The 18,374-nt window shown below is 40.5% G+C and overlaps 2 protein-coding genes across 3 annotated transcripts in view; one reads left to right on the plus strand and one right to left on the minus strand.

Annotated features, from left to right (window-relative positions):
• Positions 1-8,766, minus strand: part of ttc3 (tetratricopeptide repeat domain 3) — a 32,138-nt gene extending 23,372 nt beyond the window's left edge. The window contains exons 1-12 of one of the 2 annotated variants that reach the window (XM_036937529.2): positions 8,677-8,766; positions 8,046-8,118; positions 7,860-7,902; positions 7,482-7,638; positions 7,300-7,381; positions 7,154-7,207; positions 5,954-6,086; positions 5,145-5,230; positions 4,056-4,150; positions 3,616-3,678; positions 3,456-3,510; positions 2,759-2,945 (exon numbers count right to left, since the gene is read on the minus strand). In XM_036937529.2, coding sequence (XP_036793424.2) covers positions 2,759-2,945; positions 3,456-3,510; positions 3,616-3,678; positions 4,056-4,150; positions 5,145-5,230; positions 5,954-6,086; positions 7,154-7,207; positions 7,300-7,381; positions 7,482-7,638; positions 7,860-7,902; positions 8,046-8,108 — 1,018 coding nt within the window. In that variant the 5' untranslated portion in view covers positions 8,109-8,118; positions 8,677-8,766. Of the gene's footprint in view, positions 1-2,758; positions 2,946-3,455; positions 3,511-3,615; positions 3,679-4,055; positions 4,151-5,144; positions 5,231-5,953; positions 6,087-7,153; positions 7,208-7,299; positions 7,382-7,481; positions 7,639-7,859; positions 7,903-8,045; positions 8,119-8,246 lie in introns of both variants that reach the window. The other variant, XM_036937528.2, reaches the window with a different exon arrangement.
• A 4,259-nt stretch (positions 8,767-13,025) lies between these two features.
• LOC149979166 (phosphatidylinositol N-acetylglucosaminyltransferase subunit P-like) lies at positions 13,026-17,965 on the plus strand. Its single transcript, XM_090191378.1, has 4 exons — positions 13,026-13,033; positions 13,840-13,976; positions 15,501-15,661; positions 17,855-17,965. The coding sequence occupies exons 1-4, from the start codon at positions 13,026-13,028 to the stop codon at positions 17,963-17,965; spliced, it is 417 nt and encodes a 138-aa protein (XP_090047504.1).
• Positions 17,966-18,374: the final 409 nt, after the last annotated feature.

An 18,374-nucleotide genomic window follows, 5' to 3' on the forward strand; every position in this document is an offset into this window, starting at 1 on the left:
CCAAAGCGAAAACTCCAGACATCACTAGTGCCTCCCCTGCGATCAAAAGCAGAAATCTCAACTAGCAAGCAAGTCACAGCAATGAATAATTAAGTGTGTTAACATGGGGGGAATTTGGCACAACGGCAAGGAGTCATACCTGTTAATACTATACTGCATTGGTTACTAACGTTAGCTAGCTGTCTGACTTTATCAGCCAGCTAATTTTCAGACAAACTCAATTATTTGATCAGCTAAATTGGCTAATGTGGCTCAACATTTTTCTGGCTAGCTAACGGATTATTCAATCCAGCTACTATAGCAAGAACCTTAACAATACTTGTTCCACCACACTTTCTCCCTCACCTCAAACTTTCCAAATGCCAATTGTTCAGTTACAGCTCGTGAAGTATGCTTCATCAACTTATCACCCGTCTCCGTGGTCAGGCTTCTCGCCAACCGCTTCACTATCGTTCAGGCTCACGCTGGTTTACAAACGCGCATCACTCGCAGGTTTATGAGACTCAACTGAGCTCAGGCGCATCCTGTTTCCATTGATCATCCTTGAGGTGTTTCTAAAACTTGATTAGAGTCCAGCTGTGGAAAATTCAATTGATTGGACATAATTTGGAAAGGCACACCTGTCTATTATTGGTCCCACAGTTGATAGTGCATGTCAGAGCAAAAACCAAGTCATGAGGTCAAAGGAATTGCCCATAGAGCGCCGAGACAGGATTGTGTTGAGGCACAGATCTGGGGAAGGGTACCATAAAATTTCACAGCATTGAAGGTCCCCAAGAACACAGCAGCCTCCATTATTAAATGGAAGAAATTTGGAAACACCAAGACACTTACTAGAGCTGGCCGCCAGGCCAAACTGAGCAATCAGGGGAGAAGGGCCTTGGTCAAGGAGGTGACCAAGAACACAATGATCACTGACATGGCTCCAGGGCTCCTCTGGGAGAACCTTCCAGAAGGACAACCATCTCTGCACCACTCCACCAATCAGGACTTTAAGGTAGTGTCCAGACGGAAGCCACTTTTTTTTTAAGGTACCACAGCCGGCTTGGAGATGACCAAAAGGCACCTAAAGACTCAGACCATGAGCAACAAGATTCTCTGGTCTGATGAAACCAATTGAACTTAAGCCTGAATGCCAAGTGTCAAGTCTTGAGGAAACCTGGCACCATCCCCAATTCATCGATACGTATGCTATGATGCAGGTAAAGTTGCCTCGCGCACCTACAGTGCTGGTCATAAATAAAGCTAGCTCATGGGTGCAAACAATGCTCTTCCCCAAAAACAGCTTTCTATAGCTACTGAAACAGCTATTTAGTTAGAAAAACAACATCTAGGTGTAAAATAAACAATTTGTAGTTTGATTAATGGCGGCCGGACCCATCTATGTGAAGCTAGCCACAATGAGGATTAGCCACAATAGTGAACTTTGCGGTTAGCCTTCAATAAAAGTATGTTAATTCTATTTGTATTAATTTGCATCACTGTCAATGACACTTATTTTGAAGGCAAACCGCAAATTCAACTTGTGGCTAAACCTTGCTCTGGCTAGCTTAACACATAACCCGGGCCGATCGAGCCTCACTTGCCGGATGAAGCTAGCTGGCTGCTTATTACGTTAGCTTTGGGGAGCCAGCCAGCCAGCTTCTTCAATAGAAGAATACTTAAGGATTCCTAAATCATTGCTAAGAATAATGGAAATGACTGCAGGTTCTACTGATCATTGTTTTCATGCTGTTGTATTGGTGCAACCTAGGTACCAAGCTAAAGCTAGCTACCCCAGAAGTTGCGGTCAAACAAATTTTGCTTTATTACGAACATCGTTCATGGCTGGTGTTGACTGACTTTTGTAAAGCTTTGACATGCAAAGTCCCATAGTATGCATGTCGTGAAGCTATTACTGTGCAACTCCGGTAGGGTAACATCAGAAAAATAGTGCACTTGGTAGTGTTAACCAGTGCTCGACCAGTCGGCGAAAGCCATCACCACCCACGACGGTTGATTGTCAAGGGCAATGAATTCTATTATCTTAACTTTAATGGATTTCACCATCGAGTTGTCTCACTGTTACTCTTTCCAATGACTGCTTGACCCAAACAGCAGACATTGTGGGCCAGTTTAGATGCTGTGTTGCACGTATAGCGCAACATTTTACATGTACCTTCGTTATATAAGTTTGCACATCAGCTTTGACGTCGGGCGTTAAACTAGACATCGGCCGATACCGATGTCGGCATTTTTAGATAGTATCGTCCGATTCCGATATGTTCACCAATATAGCGGAGTATCCCTAGTCTGAATACTTATGTTTAATACATTCCTAAAAACCTGATTTTGCTTTATCATTATGGGAATTGTGTTAAGATTGAGGGAAAACAATTTAATGCATTTTAGAGTAAGGCTGTAACATAAAATCTGGAAAGAGTCAAGGTGTCTGAATACTTTCCGAACCCACTGTAAACAGAGTTTGGATTAGCCACCCCCACTTCCTGCTATTGGATATGCAAAAAATCTATGGCAGTGCATCGGTCTTCGCATGAAGAATGATTTGCAAATGGGATAAGCTCTTGTTGGGAGGGTTTTTAACCATCCCTTTGATTTGTCATTGTAAATCGCTAGGAGATTTACAAGGCGCCAAATTAATCTTGGTAACCACAAGCCAAGTCTTACAATCTTCCCCAAATTTATCCTAGTAATTGTGTTTTCCTACACGATCAGATGGTTTTTAATATGAAGTTCTGTGGGCAAATTTCCCCGTTACCTTTGCGTTCCTCTGCCCGATGGCACTTGCTCTCCTCTATCTCTATGTTGAACTTGACATGTTGCTGCAGCAGGTCCTTCATACCCTCTGGGTCAGCCTTGCACAGGGTCTGGCCCCACTCGTTGGCCTCTATTGCCTGCTTGTGTTCCCCCAGTAGGAACAGCGCCTCACAATACCGGTAGTGACCCTGCCATACACAGACCACAGAGGAAGGGAAGATGCCATCATTCACAGCATAGACATTTTAGGAATGACAGTACTTTGGGCATTAACATTCCATTACAATCACACACCATATCATTTTTGTAGAATGTTGAGCATTTCATGCCTCACTGAAAAAAAAAAATGATTTCAAATCAATAGAACTAGCTTGCTGGTCAGTCAGAACATAGAGCTGACTAAAATGTATTCATTTCAACACCATCAGTGGGTTTGATCTTGGGATAGTTAGGGATTTTGGCAACGAAGCCACTTACCTACTTCCCCAGGGTCAGATGAACTTGTGGATACCATTTGTCTTCGCATTTGAAGTTTCCAACTAGCTTTAGCAGAATTGTTAACTAGCATTAGCACAATGACTGGAATGGTATCCACAAGTTCATCTGACCCTGGGGAACATCATAAATCTCTAAATATCCCTTTAAGCTGAGGGCAATCGGAATGGAAATTCAGATGTGACCATGGGATAATTGCATACCTTTGCCCACTCTGGTTGTATTAAAGTGGCTCGTTTTCCATCCCCAACAGCTTTTCTGTAACAAATGATGCCTTGATCATTAAACATGTTTAATGGGTCTGTATACATGTCCTACACAAACAGGTTTGTTTATCATATGTTTATAGTTTGAAGGACTTACAGATATTTTTCACTACGGATATAGCAAAGTGCTCGGTTCCCATAGATAATGTGGTTTTCAGGGCTAAAAAAAAATAGACAGGATTATGTTATCAAACAAGAACTCCTTGACACACAAAACAAATATTTATGAGTAGTTAAGTACACCATTCCGGTCCATTTTGACAGACCAAATGGGAAAGCGAGTCATGATAAGTGGTCAAAGTAGCATTTACACTTCAGAGACATTTATGGTGCCATAAATGAACATGTTCAGCAGGGTGTTAGTCACTTGAATAAACAATTCAATCAAAAGGTACCGTGACAAACACATTGGGAAGCAGTAATGCACAGATAAGAATACAAGGGAAACAGCCTGACTTGATGCAATCACAGGCATATGTTATATTGTCCTCCAACATTCCAATAGTACGTAAATCCGATGTTAAAAACACCACTTACTGATATCTGATGGCTTTTGAGTAACACTTGACTGCTGCATCATATTTCTTTTTCTGAAACTGATCATTTCCTCTAGTCTTCATCTCTTCACTTTTCTGAGGAAAGGAAGGAGAAGTTGTTTTTTTTATAGACAAAATCCTAATAGAAAACGCATGTCAGAATTAACCTACCCATCAACTTAGTTCATAAATTTTTTTTAAAAAAAAACATTACTATCAGGGGTTGGAACTGGTTCAGGGAATAGAACAAATTACTGGAAAATAACATTGAAGGAACAGAAAGAAAGTGATCCATAATCTTCCGGAACATAACCGTTATTTTAGAAGCATGGGAACCGGTTAATAAAAGTGATTTTATGTTCTAGGTATTTTTAGTCCCACAAAACTTAAGTGCCTATGCAAAGCCCACTGTTACTCAGAAACTCTAGTATCTACCTGTAATATGAAAACCGTTGCATGTTTAGGATACCTGCCCCTCCCAAAGAATAGACTGTCTTGATGTTACAAGCTTGATTCAGAAGATCGGTATGTTTAATTAGCTACAGAAGATTAGTATCCTTTACTAGCATTGAAAAAGTTATAGGCCTAGTTATCACATTGGATTTATTAACCACAAAATGGTAAGATGCATTTTAAATGCTGGTGCCGCTCTGCACACACACAAGATTGTTAGCTAGTTAACTCAAAAGGAAATGCAAAGTTCCACCACAGAAGCCACTCCTCCTATGTATAATTATGTGGACCTAATTCAAATAATGCATGTCATAAGATACCCAGCGCTTCAAGCCTCCTCAACCCTCTTTCTACCCACCTGCAAAATTTGACAAATTTTGCACCATACGCTACTTGTCTGTCCATCACAAATGTAAACTAGTTTACCTGCTCTATCCACTGATTGGGTAATTCAATGAGCTAAATAAAAATGCATTTTACAGGTAAAACGATAGTACTTTTTGGTTCGTACCGGTTCAGAACTTTATTTTGCTGATCGGAACGATTGTAGTAAATTTCCCAAATCGTCCCCATTTTCACAAAATAAGGTGAGGGCACGAGTCCTTCAAGGTTGACATTATAAATTACAGGTTCTTACCTCAATAGACCATTGGCTGGGGTCCTGTGCAAGCTCTCGCATCATTTTTTTTCTGTCGACTCCCATGGCCTGTGTATAGTGGGCATCTGATGAGAGAAGTTCATGTTTGTATTTATTGGGACCCATTCACTGCTAACCAAGTTGCCAGAGTAGGATAAACTATGTCATATTTAATTGCACAGTGGTATTCTAGCCTATAGCCCAGTAATAGTCAAAGTCGGTATCACACGGGAATTGTAGTTGGGGGGGCGGGGACAAAACAGTTAAGAATAGAGATCAAAGCAAACTTTGCCACATGCGCCAAATATAAGTGTAGACCTTACCGTGAAACGCTTACTTACAAGCACTTCACGGTAAGGTCTACACTTGTATTCGGCGAGTGTGACAAAACAATTAAGAATAGAAATTGTATAGGACAATATACAAATGTTTCAGAAATAATATTGAAGGCATTTATTGGTTCTTAAATTTGGATTGATTATATGTAAAGAATTGAATGTTAGTTATGTAATAAAAAAATAAGTGATTCACAATTTAAGGTGGTGTCATTAGATTTGGGTGGTCTCCAGAAATTCTGCCTTAAAAAAACAAGGCCCCTGCTGATAAAGTTTGGCTGTCACTGCCTATCTACCATGTTTCACCTTTCAGCCTCCACAAGCTACCTACCACTAAGCCCTAAACAGGCCTCAGTAGGTTAAGATCTAGTGTGAGAAGGCTGTAAAAACACATCGGTATGAAGCTTACAGACAGTACATCAGACCACCATATTAACAGCAATGGAGGACATACTGCCCGAAAGTGGTTCTTACACTCAGTGAAGATGAGCTGCAGGGCAGCAAAGCAGTTCCCTATGGGGCCCAGCTCCTGAACCCGCAGCTTGATGCGGGGCTCTCCTGTCCGCTCCAGCCAGCGTATCGCATCGTCCAGGACCTCCGGCACATGCTGGCCACAGAGAGGTACCAGTTAACAAAACACCTCTAGCCTTCACCATCATAACAACTTGTATAGCGCTGATTACAGAAAATTCTCAAAGCAAGAAAATCAATTGAGATGGTACAGATGGGAGATTAAACACCCCCATTTTGGCTTCAGATGAAAGGGTGGGGGTTGAAGGAGTTTGTATTGGAAAGAATGTAGCTTCAGCATAGGGGGCATCGATGGTACAGCCAGAGAAAGTCTGACAAAAAGGCCCTGACCACACCCACTTCTCCGGCAGACAGTTCCTCCATAGGTACAGGTCCTCAATTGCCAAACATGTAGCACCCACTTGGGTGATGCCACAGGTGCTGAAAAGCACATGAATAGCCACCACATCTTGGCTGTGGTTAAGAACAGTTCCTGAGCCTCTTCTACCATCTCTGGACAGCATGCAGTACTTATTGTAATTCTTCCCGACAGATTAAACAAAGCCAGGGCTACATTATTTGAATCCAAACAGCCATCTAGCAATAAGACAAATATATACACATCCTTTACCCCAATTCTGCAATGGAGTCAAGACCCAAAAAATGTAATGATAATTATGTACAATATTTACAGAGCTCTCTGCCTAGGCAACTCCACGGCAACCATAAGACAATACAGCAATCGGCGGGAAGTTCATGCTCACCGGGTTGCTAGATATTCCACGTGACAAATCAGGTTGAGCTAGTCTTATAATGCAATCAACGATACACATTTAAGAGCACAGAACAGGACGTTTCGGTGTCCTTTTCCTGGCTATGTACCAACAGGGTGCAACATTTTTTTTGAGTTGTTAAAACAATGAATATTGCACCCCACTCTTTGGCTACCACAAACCGTAAGTAGAATGTTGCCCCATTTTCTAGGCATGAAGAGAACATTCTTGTATTCTTGTGAATAATTACTGTGCTGAGTGGATAGTTGGATAGTTCCATATTAGAAAAAGAAACCATGTTGCTCTATTAGGTAAGATATGAGCAAGAGAAAGCAGTGATGATACAGCATATTTGCATTTTCAGTGCACCATAGGCATACATTACACTTACCAAGTTAAATTTATTGCTTATCCAGATCATGTGCCTTGTTTGATCTTCTAATAACTGGAAGAGAAAACAAGTGACAACATGAGCCTTCAGGTTCAACACTGCAATTCCTGTATGGTTCCATTTATAGTAACAAAGACCTTCCTTACACATCCTTTTTCCATCGCTCTGAGGATAGCCTCCAATATTTCTATCTTGTGCAGTCTCTTCAGACTCAAGTCATTGCTGACACTAGAGAAAGTGAAAAGATAAAACCATGCACATTAACACTACTAAGGAACAACAAATGTGAGACAGGAGAGTTCATTAATTTGCAAGCCATTTTTCTTACTTTGAGTCTAAGAAGCCAACTTGCACAGCCCAGCGTGTGGTGTTGTGATTCTCTTGACGCAGCAGAATGTGGTACCAAAAGGCATACAATTTCATTAACTGGGCCGCCTTCTTTTTCAAAATGACAGGGATTTTATTCCATCGCTCATATATAACATCTGCAACATTAAACACAGTGTGATACAAGTGAAAATCTATGTTATTTTTTCCATGTAATTGTCAACCTCCACCTTGAATATATATGTTTTTAGTCTGATAGTGGAGGATCTGAGTCACGCCTGTCCACTCCCAATAGCCTTTCCACCCACAATTAGTGTGAGTCAGTGCTAGCTAGGTATTAAATAGGTCATAAGGAACTAGCTAGTGTTCTACTTCTTACCTGGAGGTTGCAGGGCTACAAAGGGACTGTCTTTGTCATAGATCTGAGGAAGAACAGGAGGTTAATAATGACGTACTGCCACGTATTTATTGCATTAGTAGTCCATTTTCAAATGGATCTAGTTAGCTCACCGGTCCTAACTTACTTCACTATTTAAAATTACAGTCAACCATCCTTGTTACTCACAAGTTTCGCCCCGTGTCTGATGTCGCAGTCCAAAAACTCTGGACCGGAGTCGGAATCTGACATTTTGGGAAGTCTGAAACAAGAATCGTGATAGTTTAGCCCAATGATAATACACAATAACGTTAACTAAATAACATAGCTAACTGCGTTGTCAACAAACTAGCTATTATTACTCAACGAACGTGTACCAAGTTAACGTACCACATGTGAATATACAGCTAAAGCGGGCTAACTAGCTAGCTATGTTTGGAGATGACTAACGACGTTAATAACGTTACTTAACTAAACCAAAATTATAGTTAACGTTAGTTCCGCGGAAAAATAACTTAGCTAACTAAGTTTACGTTAGCTAACGTTACAATTAAATTGATATCCATCTAATGGAGTCATTGTTTGGTTAGCTAACTGCAGATGGGGGAAGGGAACATCTGTCTGACTGCCAGAAGCCTCGAATTCACCTTGAAAGTTAGCTAACGTTAAGCAATCGTTTGGCTGGCTAGCTAGCAACTTGGCGCGGTTTTTTTATTGGCTTTGCCGTGAAAAAAACAAACATTTAGAAATGTGGACACCGCGAACATGAAATACTGTTAACACGCTACAAAAAAATAAGGGACAGCACACACGGACCTACCTTCTTGTTCACTTGTCTTTTATGGCAACATGCTCAGTTTACCACAGAGCAGGCGTTGCTGATCATACGACATTTCAAAATAAAAGTCCCGTATAATTTTTTATTTTACTTGAGCGTTACAGGACGTTTTTCTGATTTAAAATCACAACAATTGTTCAAAGTGACTTAAATATACATGTACTGAAAAAACTAACAATATATCAATTAACAAAGATCGTTTTACTGTCTCACTTTTTAAGCTAGTATACCAGTTAAATACCCAAATCTAACTGCCTGTCGCTCAGGACCTGACTCAAGGACATGCATATTATTGATACCATTTGAAAGGAAACACATTGACGTTTGTGGAAATGTGAATTTAATGTAGGAGAATATAACACATTAGAGCTGGTAAAAGATATTACAAAGAAAAAAAATGCCGTATTTTTTTGTACCATCATCTTTGAAATGCAAGAGAAAGGCCATAATGTATTATTCCAGCCCAGGCACAATTTAGATGTTGGCCACTAGGTGTCATCAGTGTATGTGCAAAGTATCTGTTCAAAATGTGTCTGTTCAAAATGTTTTATCAAGACTGCCCAAATGTGCCTAATTGGTTTATTATTACATTTTCAAGTTCATAAGTGTGCACTCTTCTCAAACAATAGCATGGTATTATTTCACTGTAATAGCTACTGTAAATTGGACAGTGCAGTTAGATGAACAAGAATTTAAGCTTTCTGCCCATATCAGATATGTCTATGTCCTGGGATCTTTTGTTGTTGTTGTTGTTGCTTACAACCTCATGCTAATCACATTAGCCTACGTTAGCTCAACTGTCCCTCGGGGGACACACCAATCCCATAGAGGTAGAGTTAACAGTAGTTTAAAAAATAACAACACAACACCAACGCTGTTGTTGGAAGTGTTAATGGTTTTAAACTACTGGCAATCCTTAACTGGTGTATTGTGTGATTTTAGGCATGCTCTCTCGGTGGCAATGCTGTTTAGCAAAAATATATATAATAAAAAATAAAACATCTTCTGTTTTGTATGTTATTTTGACATTCATACCTGTCACATATCAGTTTGCAAACAAAGTAAAAAAATAAATAAAAGTAAAGCTGCATACAAACATGGTCTCTTTTTTTAAAATATCCAGCTTAAACAGATGGGGATTTGTTTTTGTATGCCTCGAGTGGAGCATGGGGGAGGCCTCAAGCAGAGAAATTATTTTAATAAAAACATAATAAGGAGAATATTATGCCCAACTCATGAGGCCCCTTGACGATGTGAGACCTGAGGCTCTTCTGCCCAATGGTAATTAGCCAGTGTTTGCCACCCATCCGAGCCTGGTTCCTCTATAGGTTTCTTCTTAGGTTCCTGCCTTCTGGGGAGTTTTTCCTAGCCACTGTGCTTTTGCATCTGCGTTGCTTGCTCTTTGAGGTTGTTGGCTGGGTACCTGAAAAAGTATTATGAAGAGCTTTATAAAAAAACAGGGCCAATTTAAAATTGTTCTCTTCAAAACATGATTTAATCCTGTTCTGTTATTTTTTTTAAATAGTTATTTAACCTTTATTTAACTAGGCAAGTCAGTTAAGAACAAATTCTTCTTTACAATGAGGGCCTACCAAAAGGTCTCCTGCGGGGACGGGGGCTTTATAAAAAATGTAAACATAGGACAAAACACACATCACGACAAGAGAGACAACACAACAGTACATAAAGAGAAACCTAAGACAACAACATAGCATGGCAGCAACACGTGATAACAAAGCATGATAGCAAAACAACAAAACACCAACATGGTAGCAACACAACATGGCATCAGCACAACATGGTAGCAGCACAAAACATGGTACAAACATTATTGGGCACAGACAACAGCACAAAGGTCAAAAAGGTATAGACAACAATACATCACGCAAAGCATCCACAACTGTCAGTAAGGGTGTCCATGATTTAGTCTTTGAATGAAGAGATTGAGATAAAACTACCCAGTTTGAGTGTTTGTTGCAGCTCGTTCCAGTCGCTAGCTGTAGTGACCTGAAAAGACGTGCGACCCAGGGATGTCTGTGCTTTGGGGACCTTTAACAGAATGTGACTGGCAGAACATGTGGAGGATGAGGCCTGCAGTAAATATCTCTGATAGGGGGAAGTGAGGCCTAAGAGGGTTTTATAAATGAGCATCAACCAGTGGGTCTTGTGATTGGTATACAGAGATGACCAGTTTACAGAGGAGTGTAGAGTGCAGTGATGTGTCCTGTCAGGAGCATTGGTGGCAAATCTGATGGCCGAATGGTAAAGAACATTTAGCCACTCGAGAGCACCGTTACCTGCCGATCTATAAATTACGTCTACGCAATCTAGCATGGGTAGGATGGTCATCTGAATCAGTGTTAGTTTGGCATCCTGGGTGAAAGATGAGAGATTATGATAGGGGAAACCAAGTGTAAATTTAACTTTAGCCTGCAGCTTTGATATGTGCTGAGAGAAGGACAGTGTACCATCTAGCCATGCTCCCAAGTACTTGTATGAGGTGACTACCTCAACCTCTAAATCCTCAGAGGTAGTAATCACACCTGTGGGGAGAGGTGCATTCTTCTTACCAAACCACATGACCTTTGTTTTGGAGGTGTTCAGAACAAGGTTAAGGGTAGAAAAAACTTGTTGGACACTAAGAAAGCTTTGTTATAGAGCGTTTAACACCAAATCCGGGGAGGGGCCAGATGAGTATAAGACTGTATCATCGGCATATAAATGGATGAGAGAGCTTCCTACTGCCTGAGCTATGTTGTTGATGTAAATTGAGAAGAGCGTGGAGCCTAGGATCGAGCCTTGTGGTACTCCCTTGGTGACAGGCAGTGGCTGAGACAGCAGATGTTCTGACTTTATACACTGCTCTCTTTGAGAGAGGCAGTTAGCAAACCAGGCCAAAGACCCTTCAGAGAACCCAATACACCTTAGCCGGCCCACAAGAATGGAATGGTCTACTGTATCAAAAGCTTTGGCCAAGTCAATAAAAATAGCAGCACAACATTGCTTAGAATCAAGGGCAATGGTGACATCACTGAAGACCTTTAAGGTTGCAGTGACACATCCATAACCTGAGCAGAAACCAGATTGCTTACCAGAGAGAATACTATAGACATCAAGAAAGCCAGTCAGTTGATTATTGACAAGTTATTCCAACACTTTTGATAAACATGAGTTGTCAGCAGTTAAAAACCACTAATACTTCAGTTTCAAAACCCTAAACCATTTTGTTTCAGAACCACCAGACCTCTGACGGGGAGTAGCATGGGGGACAGTGCCATCTAGTGGAATATAAATTAAACTATTATTCCAGATATTATTAAATGAAGAATATTGACATTTCTATTAACTCCTTTTCAACTCATGTATATTTAACATGGCTGTTTAATACACATTTCGATGTTCACTTATAAGAATAATAACGTTTTTGAACATGTACTGATTGCATGATTTATTTAATTTACTCACCTTGGTAGAGTGAGTACCTATTTACAATTATAAACTGGGTAGTTCAAACCCTGAATGCTGATTGCCTGAAAGCGTGGTATATGAGACCGTATACCACAAGTATGAAAAAAAACGTAACTTTTGACTGTTCTAATTACGTTGGCGAGCAGCTGTGTTTTGCACAAGAACAACCCTTAGCCGTGTTATATGGTCATACCAAACCACCTCGTGCATTATTGCTTAAATAACCACTCGATCTGAACAATGAGCCTCAATACCTCTCCAAATAGCATGAACGGGGAGGATATGATCAAAAAAATAGAACGCATCTTGAAACAAACTCAATTTCAAGAAAATGGAGGACCTTTATTTTGAAGCTGTTTGCGCGATTTCGGACCAGTTAATGTCGCTAGAGTAGCTGTGTTCGAACACCCGGACGTCGTACTAAATTCGACAAAATACCAAGTATGCAAGCACTGGACACTATTTCCGTGCTTTTAGGGACCGTAATGCAATTCTTCAGAAAACGGGCGCGGCTTCACAATGTTTTCAGATTTGAGGAAAATGGCGGAAAATATGCAGCCGATGTCCGACAAGAGCGGATAGAAATGTAATTGCTTTAACTAATTATGACAAATGTTAAGACAATATTGAGCAAGGTAATACATGAATGACTTTTCAATACTACATTTTAACTAGCCAGAGAGTATATTAACTATATGCTATCTAACGAACTACCCAACATTTATTGACTTGATTGTTCACATCCTTCTTAGCTAAGTGGTATAGTCGTTGTGCGTTTTCAATGGACATAGTTCATTCTGGCTATCAACTCTGATTTCAGAGCACTCTGAATGTGCCAGAGCACAGAATAATACCCGTTGAAAATGGCTGTGTCAGTAAACGTTGGCAAACAGAACGCTTAATTAAATTGTTGCCAGCAGCACAGTTACAGTCACCAATGCTTTAGTTAACATGAAAACAGCCTAAACAGCTCTGCTAGGGCAAGTAAAATGGTCAGAGTGAGATGTTCTCTCAGTTGTGTCTGGAAGTAGCAAGCCAACGTTAGCTTGGGTGCTTGACTGTTGTGAGGTCAGAACGCTCAGATCAACCCTACTCCTCAGCCAGAGCGTCCAATGTGCTGAAAGCTCCAAGAGTCAAACGACAATCTGACAACTCTTGATTTAGGAACGCCCAGAGTGCACACTGGCACTCCAGATTAAATGTACGAACACACCCAAAATCGTTAAATGTCTGGCTAGTAATTTGTTATGCTAGCAAGAGGTTGCATAGCAACAGCATCAACTTCCGGTAGAGAGGCGAAGCGCTAGTACGCTCAACTGAAACGATAACGTTAATTTACAGTATATTACAATGAACTAATAGTATATAGTATGTCGGATATACTTATCAAGTATTTAGTATACAGTATGAAAGGAATGGGTATTTGAACACAGCTTGTGTTTCTCGTTAATTGCTAATCAGTTGCTTGTTCCACTTCCCACTCGCTTGAAGTCTCATGACAAAGTTACCAACACCCACTTCCGGAATATGGAAGTAATAAAGATGGGTACAAGATTTAGAATATGGTTCTAAATTTTCCCCCCTAGCCCTACGAAAAAGCATAAAGTTATCTTCAAATGAAGCATGCTGATGTTGTGGTGAATATCTCTAATTATACATTAGCCTGTTATAACCAAGAAATGAATCTGTCTATGTGTCATATTTATCACTATCTCCCTCTCTTTTCTATGAATTCAGATTATGTGGTGGAAAATTTGCCCTCTCCCCTGCCAGAAACGGCTTTGTTCTGTTCCTTGGCTCACAAGTTGGCTTCTGTAAATCACAATTGTGTGACTTGAGTTTAGGCTATGTCGATGACTGAAGTTGGGATTGGAATGTGACGGAAGATGGCAGAACATGAGGTTTTGTTTGAAACTGCTAGTGAGTCTGGTGAAGCTAATAGTACAGAAAGTGAGAATGAATGGGTTACATTGGTGAAGAAAAAGAGAAACGAGAATTAAAGCTATGTTGGAAAACAGGAAACTAGTATACTCGTTTTAGTCGGTGTCAGGGATTTGGATCAATGCTACAGGAAACCAGTAGACTCGTTTTTAGTCGGAGTCAGGGTTTTGGATCAATGCTACTTATCTGTTTACCGTCTCCAGGAAAATCTGGAACGAGTTGGAGGAAAGTGTGGAGTCGGTGAGAGTCACAAGACATGGTCTTATTTTGATTTTTGTGGGTCTGCGGAGCAGAAGAAGCATGACTCAAAAAGATATTGGAGTGGAATCTTTCCTGCATGGATTTTCATAGCAGGGTGCCTATCAAGGTTTTTTTTCTAGGGTGGCGCAAGAAGTAAAGGCAGAGGATATAACTGAATACATCGATAGAGTGGTTGGTGCACATCGACTGACCTGTATGGTGGATGGAGAAAATAAATTAACTTCATCCATGCTACTGTTCTTTGATGAAGAGTCTCTCCCTTACCTTATAAAGTTAGGATTCATGAGATACCCAGTAAGAGCTTTTGTGCACAAGCCCCTTCAGTGTCATAAATGTAAAATATTTGATCATGTGTCAAGTGTGTGCAGAAGGGAAAAGAATCGTATGCCAGATGAAGTGAAATGCTGTAACTGTGCAGGTGAACATGCGCCTGAATTCTTGGAGTGCCCTGAGGGAGAATGAGGTGGCAAGGTTAAGGAGTGTCCAGTATATCTTCTATCTGGAGGTGGTGAGAAGATTGGACGGGAACGAGTGGCAGGGAAGAAGCAATCGTATTCGAATCACCACGACCAGTGAAAGGTTTCTCATCAACCGAGGGATAGTGGAATGCTACATGTTAAAAATATGGACTTTGTGTTATGTATGGCAATGGTCATAAACTGTACGGCACAAGCAGAGAATAATTTTAAGAAAATTGGAATCATTGTGAATGCAGCTGAACGTTTTTTGGGTCTCCTTGATTTCACAGCTGAGGCCATGCAAAAAATCCTGTCGGTGAATGTACCCTCATCACAGGCCCCCGAGCCTGTGTAAGGATGTATTTTGTAGTGGACTATGATTGAAGAAGTGTGATGGGTTTCCTTAGTTGACAGTTTATTTTGTATGATGTCGTTTTCCCCCTTTCCCAAAATGTTTTTTTAATTCAATACCCCGTCCAGCTGGTGGCGGTAATGCACCATTAACATTGGATGCCAACTGCCGTTAACCCCATCGAAGAAGAAGACTGAAGTTGGGGACTTAATGCCATATTACTCTCTGTAGACTGTGAAAAAGCCAAATGTGTTCTCAAATGGAGTGTGTTAGTCTGACTTTTTGATGTACTTTATGTTTTTGGCAATTTTCTACTCCTTCCCCAGTTTTATATTTGGTGTGGGCCTATGTTCCAGATAAATGGCTTCATTCAGTAGGGCTTACTTACTGGCCTCATCTGATGCGGCTGTCCACCACTCTCCTTCTTGGTCAAATAGCCCTTACACAGCCTGGAGGTGTGTTGGGTCATTGTCCTGTTGAAAACAAATGAAAGTCCCACTAGGCACAAACCAGATTGGATGGTGTATCACTGCAGAATGCTGTGGTAGCCATGCTGATTAAGTGTTCCTTGAATTCTAAATTAATCACTGACAGTATCAGGAGCGAAGCACCCCCACATTATCACAACTCCTCCTCCATGCTTCACGGTGGGAACCACACATCAACCGTTCATCTACTCTGCGTCTCACAAAGACACAAAGACTCACAAAAATCTCAAATTTGGACTCATCAGACGAAAGGACAGATTTCCACCAGTCTAATGTCCATTGCTCGTGTTTCTTGGCCCAAGCAAGTGTCTTCTTATTATTGGTCTCCTTTAGTAGTGGTTGCAGCAATTCAATCATTAAGGCCTGATTCACACAGTCTCATCTGAACAGTTGATCTTGAGATGTGTCTGTTACTTGAACTCTGTGAAGCATTTATTTGGGCTGCAATTTCTGAGACTGGTAACTCTAACTTATCCTCTGCAGCAGTAACTCTGGGTCTTCCTTTCCTGTGGCGGTCCTCATGAGATCCAGTTTCATCATAGCAGAGGTAACTCTGGGTCTTCCTTTCCTGTGGCGGTCCTCATGAGAGCTAGTTTCATCATAGCGCTTGATGGTTTTTGTGACTGCACTTTGCGACTGCACTGTCAAAATTGACTGACCTTTTGGATTGACTGACCTTCATGTCTTCAAGTAATGATGGACTGTCGTTTTTCTTTGGTTATTTGAGCTGTTCTTGCCATAATATGAACTTGGTCTTTTACCAAATAGGGCTATCTTCTGTATACCACCCGTACCTTTTCACAACACAACTGATTGGCTCAAACGCATTAAGAAGGAAAGAGATTTCACAAAAGGCACACCTGTTAATTGAAATACATTCAAGGTACCTCACTTTGAGAGAATGCAAAGAGTGTGCAAAGCTGTCATCAAGGCAATGGGTGGCTACTTTGAATAATCTCAAATATAAACAATATTTTGATTTGTTTAACACTTTTTTGGTTACCACGTGATTCCATATGTGTTATTTCAAAGTTTTGATGTCTTCACTATTGTTCTACAATGTAGCAAATAGTAAAAAATAAATAAAAACCCTGGAATGAGTAGGTGTGTCCAAATTTTTGACTTGTACTGTATTTGATAGAGCCAAAGTATCAGATCACACCATGTAAAGGAACAACCTCTAATACTTTTTTTCTCTCAATAAAATGCAACTAACTGGATTTATGTATACATTAGATTATTAAAATATGTAATACAAATCTCCAACTGATTTTTATTTTATAGCGCTATATACAGTGCATTTGGAAAGTTTTCAGACCCCTTGACTTTTTCCACATTTTATTACATTACAGCCTTATTCATAAATTGATTAAATCGTTTTTTTCCCCTCATCAATCTACACACAATACCCCATAATTCAAAAGCGAAAACAGGCTTTTAGACATTTTGTGCAAATAAAATAAAAAATACAAAACGGAAATATTATATTTACATAAGTATTCAGACCCTTTGCTATTAGACTTTAAATTTAGCTCAGGTGCATCCTGTTTCTGTTGATCATCCTTGAGATGTTTCTACAACTTGATTGGAGTCCACCTGTGGTAATTTAATTGATTGAACATGATTTGTAAAGGCACACACCTGTCTATATAAGGTCCCACAGTTGACAGTGCATGTCATAGCAAAACCCAAGCCATGAGGTCAAATTAATTGTCTGTAGAGCTCTGAGACAGGATTGTGTCGAGACACAGATCTGGGGAAGGGTACCAAAAAAACGTTGAAGGTCCCCAAGAACACAGTGGCCTTCCATTCTTAAATGGAAGAAGTTTGGAATCACCAAAGCTCTTCCTAGAGCTGGCCGCCCTGCTAATCTGAGCAATTGGGGGACAACGCAGGAGTGGCTTCGAGACAAGTCTCTGAACGTCCTTGAGTGGCCCAGCCAGAGTCCTGACTTTAACCCGATCGAACATCTCTGGAGAGACCTGAAAATAGCTGTGCAGCGACGCTCCCATCCAACCTGACAGAGCTTGAGAGAATGGGATCAACTCCCCAAATACAGGTGTGCCACGCTTGTAGCGTCATACCCAAGAAGAATCGAGGCTGTAATCTCTGCCAAAGGTTCTCTAATATCTGTTTCTCCTAATCTAGTAACCTCGACTATAACCTGTAGCTCACGTTATTGTCTTGAACAGATATCTATGCCAGAGGTCAGGATGGATGACTGCCAGAAGAGGGCCATACCCAGATTAAACGATGTCTCCATCAGTGAAGTGAACATCATTTTCTATTTATCACCTCAATGACAACAGATTCTTCACATTCTGTTGGAAGAACTATTTTTTTATTTCACCTTTATTTAACCAGGTAGGCCAGTTGAGAACAAGTTCTCATTTACAACTGCGACCTGGCCAAGATAAAGCAAAGCAGTGCGACAAAAACAACGACACAGAGTTTCACATAAACAAACGTACAGTCAATAACACAACAGAAAAATCTATGTACAGTACAGTGTGTACAAATGTAGAAGAGTAAGGCAATAAATAGGCAATAGAGGTGAAATAATTACAATTTAGCATTAACACTGGAGTGATAGATGTGGCGATGATGATGTGCAAGTAAAGATACTGGGGTGCAAAAGAGCAAGAAGATAAATAATAATATGGGGATGAGGTAGTTGGGTGTGCTATTTACAGATTGGCTGTGTACAGGTAC

Source organism: Oncorhynchus mykiss, chromosome 12 (genome assembly GCF_057628025.1).
Source record: "Oncorhynchus mykiss isolate SJ-2025 chromosome 12, ASM5762802v1, whole genome shotgun sequence".
NCBI lineage: Eukaryota > Metazoa > Chordata > Actinopteri > Salmoniformes > Salmonidae > Oncorhynchus > Oncorhynchus mykiss.